The sequence below is a fragment of the Phycodurus eques genome, chromosome 2 (genome assembly GCF_024500275.1).
Source record: "Phycodurus eques isolate BA_2022a chromosome 2, UOR_Pequ_1.1, whole genome shotgun sequence".
Lineage (NCBI taxonomy): Eukaryota > Metazoa > Chordata > Actinopteri > Syngnathiformes > Syngnathidae > Phycodurus > Phycodurus eques.
Window position 1 is genome coordinate 33628668 of NC_084526.1, and position 16098 is coordinate 33644765.

Consider the following 16098-nt stretch of genomic DNA (forward strand, 5'->3'; position numbering starts at 1 on the left):
AATTACACCTGCCAGGCTGCCACACACCTCAATGAGTAACTTGACAGTGTAACTCGCACCCTATACCTGTTCAGTCAAATATCTTAAATTAATGCCAGGCCACTCATTATTATTCTGAATATTGTGGTATTTTCTTCCCCAAAACATGAATTAATTAGGAAAAAGCCGACAGAAAAAGTTAGGTCCAGGTAACTGAAGTTGATTGAACAGACAAAATGTCTGTCAAATGCATTAGCTATACGTTTACAGTAAGCTAATGTCCATCCATCCATCCATTTTCTGAGCCGCTTCTCCTCACTAGGGTCGCGGGCGTGCTGGAGCCTATCCCAGCTGTCATCGGGCAGGAGGCGGGGTACAAACTGAACTGGTTGCCAGCCAATCGCAGGGCACATAGGAACAAACAACCATTCGCACTCACAGTCATGCCTACGGGCAATTTAGAGTCTCCAATTCATGCATGTTTTTGGGATGTGGGAGGAAACCGGAGTGCCCGGAGAAAACCCACACAGGCACGGGGAGAACATGCAAACTCCACACAGGCGGGGCCGGGGATTGAACCCGGGTCCTCAGAACTGTGAGGCTGACGCTCTAACCAGTCGTCCACCGTGCCGTAAGCTAATGTGAATAATATATTTTTTTAAAAAGGCATGTGCTGTCACAGTAAACAACACACTTAATTTGATAAGCAGCCACAGACTCTTTCCCACGTCGACTGGGAGAAAAGTGAAAACATTCTTTAAATATTTTTTTGTTCGTGGTTGGATGTTTTCTGATAAAATGGCTGCTTTGGCATTATTGTTTATAATTTTTAGTACCTGGCTAGATGGCTTTGATGACAGCTTTACATATAGGTATGAATTCCAGCTTCTTTACAAGGTTAGTCTACTGTTAGTTTGTCTTGGATGTTTGACCTCAGTCTGTTTTTGATGTCTGAACTCTTGCCTCCACTTTTCCATTCTGCACTTGGGATCTTCTTTTGAACTGTCACTAAACTTTTCAAATTCTGAAATACTCTCACATTGTGTGATTGTGATCTTTCAGTTCTTAGAAAATCTTTGAAGTACCGTACATAAATCATTCAAACAGGACATGTGTGTGTGTGTGTGTGTGTGTGTGTGTGTGTAGGTGTGTGTGTGTGTGTATTATGCTGGCCATTAATGTAACCGTATTATTTATTTATTTTTAACTAGTTTGTGTTTTCTTGTGCCTAGAACGTCTGCCTCACAGCCATAGGTTCTGGATTTGGATCTCGGCTCGGATCTGTCTTTGAGCAGTTGTTGTGTTCTCCCCATGCTTGCAAGGGGGACTCATATTGGTGTTGACAGGCAACCAGTCCATAGTGTACCTCGCTTATTGCCCAAAGTCACTCAAAATGAAAAAAATATATATTTGGGGTTTGCTAAAATTAACACAGTATTAAAATTATACATCACCCACATTAAACACACCAGATTATTATGTACAGTTCACATTACAACCTACCTGTTTGTATTTGCGCAGTATTCTGTTCTGCTGACTGAAGAAAACATAGATAGCCCCTTTGTGATCATCTTCCAATGACGCTCCGACAACCAGGTCATTGAAGCCATCCCCATTTAAATCTGGAACAGGTGCAAGGGACGAGCCAAAGCGGGCATTCTGGCCACCGTTATGGATCTCTAATGCACCCTCAAAAATAAAACGATTCTGAAAGATTTGAAAAATGAAAGACATTTTTTCGGTCTTTGGGTATATTTTCAGGTCAATAAGAAAATGACAGTAACAAATTCAAGCATTAGTGGCTACTGGCTATAAACAGGAAATGGTGAAAAGCGGGAAGTTCATTTTAGTTTAGTTTGTATGTTTCAGGCTTTGTGAGACAGCACGACATTTAATTGCTACATGTACGTACATAGACTGAAAGCATATGCCCTCATTGTAGGAATAATGTATAGTCTCAAATCTAGTTTTCCGTCATTAAAGCGTACATTGATGTTGGTATTCATCTGACCTCGATCCATTCCTTTTACATGTTCATGACCATTCCAAAGCCATCTTTACTTCCATATTCTTTATGTAATTTATACAGGAAAAGTAGCAATGGAGTTACCCTAGCTTTCATCTAAATTAAAAATAAATAAATAAAAATATATAGGTCATCTACTCTTTTATGTACCAAACATCTGTTTGATGTTAAACGTGATGATTTCTAACAACTGCTAACAAGCAAGGAGTAGAAAACAAGGAATTTTATCCCAGTGTCATTAAAACAAAAACTGAAGTTTGTGATGGTATAAATGTTATCGTATTTTTGTTCATAGATCATATACTTTTTGCCTATCAGCACATTTCTGTCCACATCTCGTAAAACATCAAAACAGAACAACAGGAAATTAGACACATGGAAAAAGTCTCATTGCACTTTGAAAACCACTTATGTCAGCGTCTGTGGTTTACATGTCATTGTTGACTCGAATTGTTGAGTTGCTGTTGATGAATTACAGCTACTGATCGTAACGAGGATGGTGAATTACTTGTAGGCACCAAGGGACTTTAAATGACGAAATGCCTAAAAAGACAATATCTGCCAAGGTTCTCCTTCACTGCTTGCTCGTTTCCGGAACAAGATGTGTAAACAACTTTAACCATTGGCAGAAGCCAGTTATTTAGTCTTGGCTCTTTGGTGACCGTATCATGATGGAAAGGGGGAAGCTGAAGAGTTAAACAGTCAAAAATTGAGTTTTGAAAAATATAGATAAAATTTGCTGATTTAACAAAGGAGCTGTTAAATCCATGGTGGAATAAAAAACAGTCCGAGGTCAGATGGTAAAATATCCAAGTTTATGGAAGTAATTAACTGACTGGAAAATGTTTCAAAAAAAAGCATTCTGACTGAAAGGAAAAAAATGCAACTACAAGTAGTCATGCATATCATTGCTCTACTTGGCTTTTCAGTTCATAATAAAATTTAGAGCAGACGAAACATGAGATGACCATTTTTTTCAGTTGGATAACTGTGAACGTAGTTGATTTAGGAGGGCAGGTTTTCCTTCTCAGCTACCTGATGAGGATGCAGAGTGAGTGTGAAAGGTATGATCTGAGGTGGTTGAGACCAGTGTCTAAGAATATAATTTAATCCAGGATGTTAAAAGTCAATTAAAAATGTAAGTAATACAAGTGTTTAGACACTGGATAAAATTTTATTTTGACCAGGTCCCAGATTTAAATTAATTTCAGTTTTGGAATGGCTGCCAATTCCTCCTGATGAATGACTTCAACCTCACAGGGACACTGGGTAAAAGTCACATGTCATTCATCATTTAGTTGATATGCATATGAATGACGAAAAACATTTAATACTGCAATGCTTCCAACATGTTAAACAACATAACTAAACAGGTGACTGGCCATTGTTTTGGCATTATCTCTTACCACACAACTAACGCGTTATTGGCTAGCAAATGGGCATACATTTAGATTCCTCTGTTTGTGTGCAGTCCGTTCTGTTACATGTGGTTAGTCCATACCATAAAGTGCCCCTTTCCATATATTTTTCTAATGAGCAAGACAGACCTGGAACCCCAGGAAATGTCCTTCAATGACAGAAAGTTCACGCCTGCCATGATTAGTCAGGAACAGCTTTAGAAGGAACAGAATGCTTTCCTGTTGAGTTCATTCTACACATCAATTGAAGTCGCTACACTGGCATAGTAAAGTTTTTCCTTTTTGATCCCCGCATTTGATCTGGTCAAAGTCATGGAGAAAACGTCTGCCTGCAGTTAACTGCAGAGCTGGAATGCAACAATCTGTTTCTTTGTGTGTTACTGGGCACCTTTGCTGAGGTGTATTGTGTAATTACTGTGGATGTATGGAGTTTGAACAGGTGTTGACTAACTTTACTAAAACGATTTACTCGGCCCGGACTATATTAATGCCAATACAGTATGTGGACTGCCTTTGTATTTCTTTAAGGCTGAAGAGTTTCACCTACCAGCTCTGTCACTCTGTAGATGTATACTTTTCCCTTCTCCATGCCGCCACTGAAGAACATAGGTGCTGCCACCAAAAGGTTATCAGTTACACCATCTCCATCAATATCCAACGGTGCAATCTCACTGCCATAATAGGAACCAATCTGAAAGTATAATACGTTTGAACGTAATATTTGTATATGTATAAGGTATCAATCTTTTTCTGATGTATATTTATATTTCAAACTAATAGTCTGCCTATTTACTTTTGTCTACTTATTTTCTGATTATCTAAATTGGCTCTATGTTCTCAATATTCCAAGTAAATGTGGGTTTGTGTTTTGTCAATTTAACTGTTCTGACATATTTGTTAATGTTCCGACTGTGGAAGATTTTCTGGATCAGTCAATTCATGGAACACCATCAATCTGATTGTAGATTAAAAACATCTGCCAATAAAAACTAAAATAATAAAAATAAATATTTCAGAATCGATGAGGAATTAAAAAGGTTCCATCCAAAAATATCTGCTGTTTGTGATGAGCTGTGGCTACCGAGCTAAAATGTAAACTGCTATAGGAAAGATTCAAGCTCACAGCTACAGGCCAGTTTCAAGGGGTGAGTGTACAGTAGTGGTCAAGAAGGGCTTGCCACATCCTCTTTAAAAAGTCACTGAGACTGACATTGTTTTGAATTTACTGTTGTAATTAGCTTTCCACAAATCAACTGCACAATTAACATGAAGTTGAACAATATTAAGCGTTTTAGACATTAAACACCCTCATATTTTCTAAATATCAAATTGTTATATTATCTGATCTGGTTAGATCTGATCCAATCTCAGCTGGAATATATTTTATACACTCCGTGACTAGAACAGGCTCATAGAGGATGGATGGAAATTGCGCTGATATGATATTTTCCAATAGGAATACAGCATGTTGAAAAAAAATTGTCATTCAATCTTCAGTTGTTTTACACATTCTGATGACTATACAAATTAACATATAGTAGCTTTTTGGCTTACAGTCAGCTGGGAGGTTGCCCAGAAAGAAACATAATTTGAATCGTAACTTCCTTGATAACTTGATCTCTTGGCACTCTTACACTGGGTGAGATTCTCTGACTTTAATCACATCCATTGACAGAGTTGCAATACACATCTTTGTATTTAGGTTAATAAAAAATGTGATTTGGAGATTTATTTATTTTTAAATTAATTCACACATAAAAAAATAATTTTCAACTCAATTTTACTTTTGCTTGACTTACTCCACAAATAAGACAGATTGCAGACAAGTACCAAAGTGAGAGCAACATTAACCAGAGTATAACTTTTGAAGCAATTTCTGTAGTATGCTGGGTAGAGTAGAACATTTAGGTTTATTCATATTACACAATTATGTGTAAAAACACCAAGTACTTTACGTTAGTACCTGCTGGCCTTTAAGGGAATGGAGGATGGTGAGGTTGCCAGGGCTCTTCAAAGTGAAAATGATCACTTTTCCAGTATGGTTAAAGCGTGGCGCTCCGGCAACAAGTAGACGGCCATTTTTGGCTGATACCACTGATGTCACTGTATAACCTAATCAGGAAAAATAAATCTATTATAAGACAACATTTGAAAGTTCAATACCTTCCACACTTACATTACATTACATACATTTTACACAATTATATACAGTAAATACAGTATATTTGCTTTCAGAGTGAAATTATTACGAAGTTCATTGGAACCTCAATACTGCAATGTGCAGAGCTGTAACTCAACAAATACTCTGCTTTTCCCAGTATTTTCTGTATATTCCCACTGAAAATTCCACTTGATCAATATGTACTTTTCCATCTCCATAATACCCCTTGTCTAGAATTTTACTTCCACCTCATATTACGACTCAAACTGCTTTAGCTGGCAGCCTGCTGGATAAGCTTAGTCAAACAAACCACTGATGGTAAAAACACAGCTTTTGTGGTGGAGGAGATAGATGGTGCTGGAGGGGATGGAAAAGACTGAGCGGTGGGGCACTGGGGTCTGTAACGAAGACAACCCTGAATACCTCCAAAAAAGGAGCACTTCGTCTAGTCTATCTGTAAAAACTCAAACTGAATTGGCCTCTACAGAATTTTGAAACAAACATGATTTTATTTGCTGTTGAAAATTAAGATTGTTGTGGAAATTCATAGTAAATTACCCTCGTATATATGTAGATGATATAGACAAACAAAAGCTGTCGAACTTAACTTGGAGTAACTACAAAGACAAACATATGACTGAATACATCAAGTTCAATTATTTTTTGTCAATGGCAGAGATCCTTTCAGTACATACTTTTAAAAAATTTAATAAACTGCTGGATATGTTAATTCATAAATGTGGGGGGATACTCACCCAAGTAGGCTCCATGGTTTTTGAGCTCCTCTGGAAACTCTTGAGTGTAGGAAGCTTTTGGAGGGACTACCTTCCCTTGCCGTGTTTCTTTTAACACTGCCCCGTTCCAATCATAAGCCCCAACAGCTCCAACCAAAGTTCCATCCTAGAGGTGGTAGACATTTCAGATCATTGTCAAAACAGACTGCAACAACTTTACAGAGAAATTGACTGCACTCTCTTCCCTTAATAGGTATAATTTGTGTCTAGTGTGGAAAGAGAACTGTAGTAATACAGCTAAAACCATTTCATTTTGTATCAATTCGTCTGATTTTGATTGGACCAAATAAGCCTGAGCTTTGTTCGGGATTTGTGTTCTATATCTCTAATATTCAGATTCCAATTATACATTACAGTCTTTTTCATCTTTCAGTTTTTTTCATCTTTCTTGACTTCTAGTGTTGAAAATAATTTTGATTACTTTTGGTTTAGATTTTTCCACGATAGGGTATGTGAAGACTCCACCTTACCATTTTACCATTTTATTCAACCTTAATAATCCTGTAATCCTGATGTTTATGGAATATATTTTGCGTATAAGCGGACAATGTTTTTTTTCTCTAAGGTTAAGCGTGCTAAACAGCTGGATAAACTATAAATGCTGATGTATAAAATGTCTGGGTACTATCTGACATAAGCAGCTTGCAGTCTCCAAAAACCATCTGGGCCTTCAGGACATTCTTCCTTTTTAAAACCCAACATTCCTTCCAATATGTTATCCTACTTTCAACTCTCAGGTTGACTGCTGTAGAGCATCTATGGAATCTGGCCTTGTGGACAGAATTTCCAACCATTTCTGTCACCCATCTGCAAATTCTTTGCTATTTTCAGTTGAAGTGGGATAAATGGATTTGTCTCTTGACAAACCGAAAAGACAAAACATTAAGCCATTGAGTTAACATTCATACAGTTGGTATCGTGTCCGAGATGTGAGATATGCCTCCTTCCCTCACAGGGTGTAGCGCTACTGCCCCATAAAACACTCATATTTAATGTGTCATTGTTCTAGGTAGTATATAATGATTTACTTTCCTCATCTTGATTACAGTTAGTGCTTTGTCTTTTGTTGCCTTCTTTTCTCACTCCCCTCAAGAAACATTCTTCTGATCGACTTTGATTCTCAATAAATATCAATTAAAAAACTAAGAAACCACAGTGGCAGCTTAAAAAGTCCACTGTGACACAGTAAAACTGTTCCGGGATAAAAGGGATACAGATCCTCCTTTCTGCTTGACCTAACAGCCGAACAGGACAAAAAAAAAAAAAAAAGCCTCCCTCGCCCCCTTCTGCTGTGTCACCCAGATAGAGATTGCAAAGCAAAAATGAATAACAACCCATACTACAGAAAAACTCACTAAATGTGTCTCAACTCCAGGTAATAAGAGAAGCAGTGTTTTATTTCCCATTCCTATATGGCTGAAGTGGGGAACAAAATCTGTATTTTCTGCCAGGGGCCCCTAAATCAAGATCACCTAGACCTTTGGGTCCCTCTGGCACCTCTGAGGGGAAGTGAAAAGTGATAAATGGTGGCTTATGAGGAGGCGTTGCTATGTAGTAAAAATTGAGACTGTGTATTTCTCCATACGATGTCAGATGGTATGAGACAATGTGGTAGGATAAGTGCGACTCACCTCAACATTGTGAGCAGAGAATCCAGCTTGAGACATCTGGAGGCCAAACGCTGTTCCATTTTTACTGGTTCCTGTGTAAACAAATAAGTCTTCAAGGCCTTAGAAGCACAGAGAGTTAATTTTCTACACCATAGTCATGGAGAGCAATGACACTGGAGTTGCATTTTGAATATCTGATCTTTAGTATATAATGTGTAAAATACATACTCTGGCTAAATGTCAATTGAGACTGACAATAATGTGTTATTTGACTCTACCAAAATAGGAGAAACCGCTCAGTTGTTGTTTTAGAGGCATAGCAGCAAAACATCCACTGGCCTGACTATGACAGTGTAATTATATTGAACAACCCCCACTACTTCCACACATTTTTTTAAGTTTGAGTAAAACACGGATTATCAAGCAAACCTTCTAAACTGAAGATGCGTTCGCCAAGTGCATCCACAATGTCTTTCAGTGCTGACTCATCTGTCACATTAAAAAAGTGTTTGTCATCTGGGTCACTGGCAATGTATTTGATCTCATTGAGGAATGCCTCAGGGTTAATTCCTCTCCGGTTGTAGTAGCCAAGAACCTGTGAAGAGACAAGCAATTTTCAGCAAGGTGCATAAAGAATTACTCTTCTATTCATGTAATATGCGATGCTATTAGGCATATCACCATTTATTTAACCTTGAGAAAGTCTCAGAGACTTATCTTATAATGATTTTGCGCTCACAAATTCTAGTTTGTTTTTTAACATTAGCTCAAAGATAGCGTGGATGTAATATAGTATGTGATTAGCAAGAAGTAGTAGAAGTATAAACCACAGTATTATGGGGTCTGGACAACATCATTTACACCTTTAATTGCACTTCCACTCAGCAGAGTTTGGGGTTGATTGTTTTTGGCTCCACAGTTAACATGAGAGTCCTATATGAACCGATGAGGTCATTACTGTTAACGTGCCATTACTGCTTGAAAGCTGCACTGGAAACTCAGTAGCCACTAGAAAAAGAAACCTCATAAAATAGGAGCCCAACCCCAGGTGAATAATAATAATAATAAGTCTGGCAGACTCACAGCAATGGCATAACGGGTGATGCCATCCTTCTCACTCTCCTCTATGGCCGGCTGGAGGTCAGCACTATCATGTGACTCTCCGTCAGTTATCACTATCATCACTTTCTTTGCCCCACGTCGACCTCCTTGTTTGAAAGCTTCGGATCTGTGACAACAAAATGAACTGCATTTTCACCAAATGACATTCTAAAAAGATGAACAAATAAGCTACGAGTAGCTATACAGAATGGCGGCAGGCACCGTGCAATGTTGATGCCAAGAGCTGTGTTGGTCTCCTCTCCGCCCCGCTGGTCAATACTGCGTGCTCTCTTTACCACTTCCTCAACAGATTTGAAGTCATTGAGTTTGAACTCATGCACCACTTTCTCACCATACTGAACAACTCCAACCTGACCAAAGAGACACCGTAACAAACTACAGTTAGTACAGCTCCAGTTAAACAACATGTTCTGGAAATAAAAAAGGAAACACCTGAATTTGACCTGGTCCAATATAGAACTTCTGAAGAATGTTGATGAGAAAAGCCTGCACTTCATACCAAGGGTAGATGGAGTTTGAGCCATCCAGAACGATCACTATGTCCATATAGGTTTCACATCCTAAAATAAATAAAGAAATAAAATGAAAAAATTACAATTTAGAGACGACAAATTATAAAAATGGCAGTTCTGTGCTGCTAATTAAAATGGTATTAAAACCATACAAATAAATGTCCCTCTTTGGGTCAGGGCACTTTGAAACTTACTCTGGAAGGCAGGTGCAATTGTTCTGGAGAACTTGAAGCTAGCATTGACTCTGGAACATATACCAGTGCTGTAGTAAGAGCTGCCACACTCATAAGACCAAAGTGGGCCACAGGCCTGAAACATGAAAGAATGATATAAAGTATATAATATCAGTCATGTTGTATCGGAGTATACATTATGGTCCTACTTTAATCAAGAGCACATTTACTGTATGTTGATATTAGTTTGATTTTCTAATGTATCTTTTGTATTAGGTTTTTGTATTAGTTTTGCCTCAAAATATTATGCGGTAGAGTGTACAAATACATTTCCCATGATTGTCAGTACAGTGATTGGCTGGCGACCGGTTAAGGGTGTACCCCGCCTCTTGCCCAAAGATAGCTGGGATAGACTCTAGCACACCCGCGATCCGTGTGACAATAAGCTGTGTGAGGGCTGCTGTTTCAGCACCCTGAGTCCAGCCCTTGTGTGCGTGCATGTGTGTGTGCGTGTGTTGTGTGTCTGTGTGTCTGTGTCATGAGTGCTTTGCAGGCTTGACGTGTTGGAGTCTAGCAGCTGCATCATTTCATCCTGATTACGCCTGAGTACTCTTATGACACTGTGGGACTCCAACGCGTCGCCTGACTATCAACGCTCTATGTCGAGTTTGTAGCCTAGCCGCCTTGTGAAACCTTTTGCTTCCCGAAGACCTCGTAATTTGATCTTTAACCCATTCTTGCTCTTTGTCCCCAGTCTGCCGTCTGCCCTTGCTCCCCGTAAACCAGCGCTCACCTCTTGTGGCCCTCCGACAACCAGGACTCATACCCTGCCAGACTAGTCCTCCTTGGAACCCTGCCAATCCCGGATCTAGTTCTCGGAGCCCTTTCTATTTGTTTCCAATCTATAATAAACATTTGTTCACAACGTACCCTCCCTCTCCTCTCTGCATCTGGGTCCAACTCGCAACCTGAATTCTGACAAGCTGTACGGAAAATGAATAAATTAATGAATGAATGTAAGTACAGTTGTCTGAATCTGAAATCAAGAGGTATCTTTCCAATTATACAGTCAACCCTCAGACCTCAAATGGTTTGATGATGATGATGATGAAACTACAATTTTAACGAAAATAGAGCACATTTTGGACATTCGCCAATATAAGCAAACTCAACTGCTGGCATTTTATTGATTTATTGTGACCGAACTGTCTCAAGAAAATTATCTGCAAAAGCATATTTAGAGAACAATCATCTGTTTCTTAATCTACGTATTATTCATGTTGTGTGTCCAAGAGCAGGGCTGTGTTGACCTGGACCCTATACCACCTGAGGCTGGAGCCTCAGGAAAAGTAAACCTGAGCTAAAATGTCTGAGTGCAAGAGTAGTTTTGCCCCTGAGAAAAACATAGATCATACATGCATAATACATTCAACAACCTCAGTAAATTGGGAATTTTTGCAAGGAAAAGCTCTCTCATTAGGGCAATTCATCTTTTTTCCATATCCTAAATCCGAAGAGCAGTTCACCGTGTATTAAGATGGTCTCACCACAAAACTGTTGTCTTTAGGATTGGTTGTAAGTGTCATTCCCAACCTCATTTTGTCTTTCCGCTCAGATACATTGGTCAGCGATATCCTTCCTTGATGGAAAACAAGAGATGATCTCAGAAATAAAATTAAAAAAACATACAGAGTACTTTTTACACTTGTGGTGTCTTTGATGGGCACATCCAGACTAACGACAGAGTTACTTGACAAAACTGCATATGTATAATTAACAGGCCCAACGCATGACTTTTGTGTGACTTGGCATGCCATGTGGTGACATTAGTGGTACAAAACACATGGAACTGTAAAGAACCCATAAAACTATAAAATGAGGAATGGTACCCATGTCTGTCTCACACATGCCACCTTGTTTAATGAGTCACATGCAGGAGAACATGCAAGTTATCTGCACTGTGTTGTATCTTAGTGATATTGTGTTACTTTACCTAGGTTAAGCTTGGTGCAACCGTTTCCATTGGTTCGTTTGGTTAGTGAACATTTATATACATCTCCTGTCTGGTAGGCACCGTTCATTTCATATGGCGCCCCAACTAATAACCTGCAAAAACACAGCATAAAATAACAAGTAAACATTAACTTCTGTGTGTCCTTTCTTGAGAGCAGCAACCTAGGCAACAGAAAGACTCTCCAATGATGTCAATGATGCATAATTTTCTGTCTGACATATTCATGAACAATCTGACGCAAGCAATGATACAGTAAACACTGTACCCCCACAAATGGCATATGGACAACTCTGTGTAGTCGTATTTGTTTTATGTTTAACCATGACAATGCAATCACCCCCGCCCCTAAAATTGAAATTAAGCAGCTGCTTTTTAAGAAAAACAAAAATTATTATTTAAAAAAAATTTTTTTTTAGGTTTTGTAAAATTGCAGACACAAGCAAGTTAGATTATAATTCTTATTCCCTCTTGAAGTGAGGGAATGCATGCAATTCCCCCCCATTGACTCAGATGTTAAAATTTCACTTGATTGATATGAGGCCAACATAAGATCAAGCAGATCTTGATATAAATATAATTTTCCAAAGCATCTGTAAAACCTGTCCCACATACCAAAAAACATGCCATATCCGCCAGACAGACCGTCACTACCTCCAACCTCTGCCTGTGATCTCCACCCCATTTAGGTGTATAGCCATGGACATTATTGGCTCAGTGGTGCAAAGCAGTGGAGGCCACCAGTACATTTTGGTGCTCTGTGGTTACGCCACACGTTACCCCAAAGGGTTTCCCTTGAACGTAGTACCACGTTACTAGGGATACTAAGGCAGTGCAGACGCTTTTCTGCTCGCTCTGCTTGCTTAGCCTCTGTTTGCATTTTTTTTCTTATTATTATTCTTCCAAAGAAATTAGAAGAAGCGCTTCCTGGATATTTTTAAACTTGTGGGACTGTACTTTTGTTTGTAAATAGTTTTTGCCATATTCCAAAATTTGTTGATACCCCCTTAAGATTACATGAGCGTGGCCTGCTAATTAGCACAAGCCTGCTATTAGCAAAGAGACCAGCAACAAGATGCCTCCCTTTTCCGCTGAAGACTATCACAAACTGCTACAGAAGATGGCGGTCCTGGAAACGAAAATCCACCATCTTGAAGTGTATGTGGACGTACTGTAAAAAGACAGTCGGGGAATGAAACCACTCTACCGATGTCTCAAAATCTCTACTTAGCTCAACAAAGAAGACGGATGTGGACTGTGGAAACGGTAATGGATCATCCAGCAGTTCTCCCTGGAATTTGCTGGGAGCAAAGCCCAAAGATACTGGACATCTAAAAGGGAGGTGGAAGTTTTTTTCTGGTCTCATCAACTCCTGTGATTTACCCAAAGCAGGTCCCAAGCACACAGGCGGAACCTCAGGCCAATGCACTCGCATATGAGTCCGCCGCGGAGTAATATACAGAAATTAAATCTGCGTGTGGATGGTGAATGTGTGTAATGGATCTACCTGCCAGCGTTCAAGGAGTACGAAATAGTTGATGACGTCAGCAATGGCGACCCCCCTCCTTCCAGGAAAAACTCATCGGATCTATACTATTCAAGAAAATGGCCTATTTTGAGTTCAAAACGGCGAATTTCGCTGAAAGGCGACTGATTTACATGTATGCTTTTGAATATCTCTGTTTTTTTAGTTAAAGGTGACCCAAAGGTTATTGTTTTAATAATTTATAGACCTCCAAGATTTAATGGAAAATTTATGGAGGATTTTTCAGAACTGCTGTCAGTTATTTGTACTGACTACAACTATTTTTGTCATAACGGGAGACTTCAACATTTATGTTGACAATAAAGTGGGGGAAAAAAATCTAAAAATACTCTCTGCTATACTGGACACATTTGATCTCTCTCAACATATTAAGAGTCCAACCTACACTCGAGGTCACATCTTAGACCTGGTCATCTCTAAGGATGTTGAAATTCCATCAGTTGACATTAGGATATGGCTGTTTTTGACCATTATTCTTTGAATTACAGATGCTCTCAAAGGTTCAGACAACCTCTATGTCTATTAAGAAAAGGTACATAAAGGAGAGTACCGCCACTAAGTTTATGGAGACCATAGCTGTGCCACAAGCTGTGAATGCTGAGAGAGTTGATGAACGTTTGGATAATTTCACCTGGAAAATCTCAAATGTCATGTATGCTGTTGCTCCTAATAAAACTAAGACAATCTTGAAGCAACCTACAACACCATGGAGGAGCACAATGATGGTCAAGACCTCTAAATCAAAGTGTAGGAAAGCAGACCATACTATAAGTGGAGAAAAACTAAACTCCAAATTGACTAAGACCTCTACAGACCAAGTCTTTGTAATTTTAACCAAGAGTTAGTCAGGGGTAGACAACAACACTTTTCTGAAATCATCAGTAAGAACTTCAACAATACTCGCACTCTGGTGAAGCAGCATTTAGCGATTATGCTGCACACAAAGGGAATAAGTTGCCAACAGAAGTGACGTCAGACCCAAGTGTGAATGTTTTTAAATTCAGGTTAAAAACTATTCTTTTTCCACAGGCTTTTTAGAGCAGTTCCACTTTTAAATTATATTTATTGCACTGTACGCTGTTTTAATTGTATTCTTTTTTTGCTTTTTTACTTTTTAACATTTTTAATAAGTATTTTGCTTTAAATTAATAAAAGCAATCGCGGTGTTCGGCGTATGCAGAATCTTAGCGGCTAGTTAGCAGGCTAGCGGTTGCTAGGTTATGAGGAACGCTAGGCTGCGGGACAGTGCTGTGGCTCGCGGCATTCAACGTGGTTAAAACTAGTCGGAAAAGCACTCGCAAAACAGCAGAAAAGTATAATGTGGTGCGCCAGACACGAACAAGTTTATTGTTCCAAAGTAACAATCATCGATTGGTCGGGGCGTCTTTGTAGGCGATCGTCAGTAGCGTGCTAGCGGGTAGGTAGCTAACGGCTAACTTCGAGTGGGGGGAGGTCAGAGGTTTCATCATGACGCAAACGTCTATGAGGTGGCAGTCGAGCGCACAGACCAACCGAAGAAGAGCCACATGACGTCACGTGGACGGCAAAGATGGCGGACTACGGAAGCTTCTAAGTGTTACGCGAACAACCACATGGCGAACCTCGTGGTTGCAATACAGAAAGCAGACAGACAAAATGGCGGCCGCCGCAGATGCCACGTGTTCACCCCCCCCCCACACACACAAAATAATTAACACTATAGTTTTACTGAGAGGCTAATCTCAGTTTCTCTCTCACATTTGCAAGCACTACAACGCTGTGTCTACGGTACGGAATGCTGCTCAACACAGATTACGTTTAGACATGCCACACACAAGATGGTGGGCGATGTGTCGATCTAACTGAAAATATATTGTATTTTTGTGTCTTCTGAATTCAAAACTTGAAATCTCCTCACTCGGGGCACCAATATGTAGCGATTTTGTATGAAATAAGAATTGTAATTAATTTAGGATAAAGTAATAAGCCGGGAGCGACGTTTGCACGTGGTGGCACCCGAGGACAGAAAGGGAACAAAAGGAGGGGGGTTGCCGAGCTGGTTTAAAAATAATATTAATCTCAAAAACTCCCAACTTTGTACTTTCACGCATATAATCATTGTTTAAACTTTGGTCGTGGCAGATGGGTTGTTTATTGTTCAATACAACATTTCGTCACGGTGGCCGACTGGTTAGAGCGTCAGCCTCACAGTTCTGAGGACCCGGGTACAATCCCTGGCCCCGCCTGTGTGGAGTTTGCATGTTCTCTCCGGGCACTCCGGTTTCCTCCCACATCCCAAAAACATGCATTAATTGGAGACTCTAAATTGCCCGTAGGTGTGAATGTGAGTGCGCATGGTTGTTTGTTTGTATGTGCCCTGCAATTGGCTGGCAACCAGTTCAGGGTGTACCCCGCCTCCTGCCCGATGACAGCTGGGATAGGCTCCAGCACGCCCGCGACCCTAGTGAGGAGAAGCGGCTCAGAAAATGGATGGATGGATGGACAACATTTCGTACTGTTTCAAATCATGAACAGCTGTCAAAATCATGCAGAGGACCTGTCAAAGTGAGAATGGGGACACAGACACCAAGGCATACATTTGGAATATTTCTACAGAGTTTGCAATATATAAAAACGGACATTTTATCTTCTGTTAACAAACATCAAAGGCACGTCCACAAGTTATGGCGCTTGCAGTTCCTCTCAACGCCAGTGGATGGAGCCTCACGCGCATCAGTGGATATTAACCACATCGTCTTCCCCAACC

At 39.8% G+C, this 16098-nt stretch overlaps 1 protein-coding gene across 2 annotated transcripts in view; it reads right to left on the minus strand.

The window, feature by feature from the left end:
• Positions 1-16098, minus strand: part of itga11a (integrin, alpha 11a) — a 71429-nt gene that overhangs the window by 36128 nt on the left and 19203 nt on the right. Inside the window, exons 3-14 of one of the 2 annotated variants that reach the window (XM_061670402.1) lie at positions 11789-11901; positions 11343-11434; positions 9817-9931; positions 9543-9670; positions 9312-9460; positions 9072-9216; positions 8418-8583; positions 8010-8080; positions 6340-6484; positions 5387-5535; positions 3971-4114; positions 1483-1686 (exon numbers count right to left, since the gene is read on the minus strand). In XM_061670402.1, coding sequence (XP_061526386.1) covers positions 1483-1686; positions 3971-4114; positions 5387-5535; positions 6340-6484; positions 8010-8080; positions 8418-8583; positions 9072-9216; positions 9312-9460; positions 9543-9670; positions 9817-9931; positions 11343-11434; positions 11789-11901 — 1621 coding nt within the window. Of the gene's footprint in view, positions 1-1482; positions 1687-3970; positions 4115-5386; positions 5536-6339; positions 6485-8009; positions 8081-8417; positions 8584-9071; positions 9217-9311; positions 9461-9542; positions 9671-9816; positions 9932-11342; positions 11435-11788; positions 11902-16098 lie in introns of those variants that run through there. The other variant, XM_061670403.1, reaches the window with a different exon arrangement.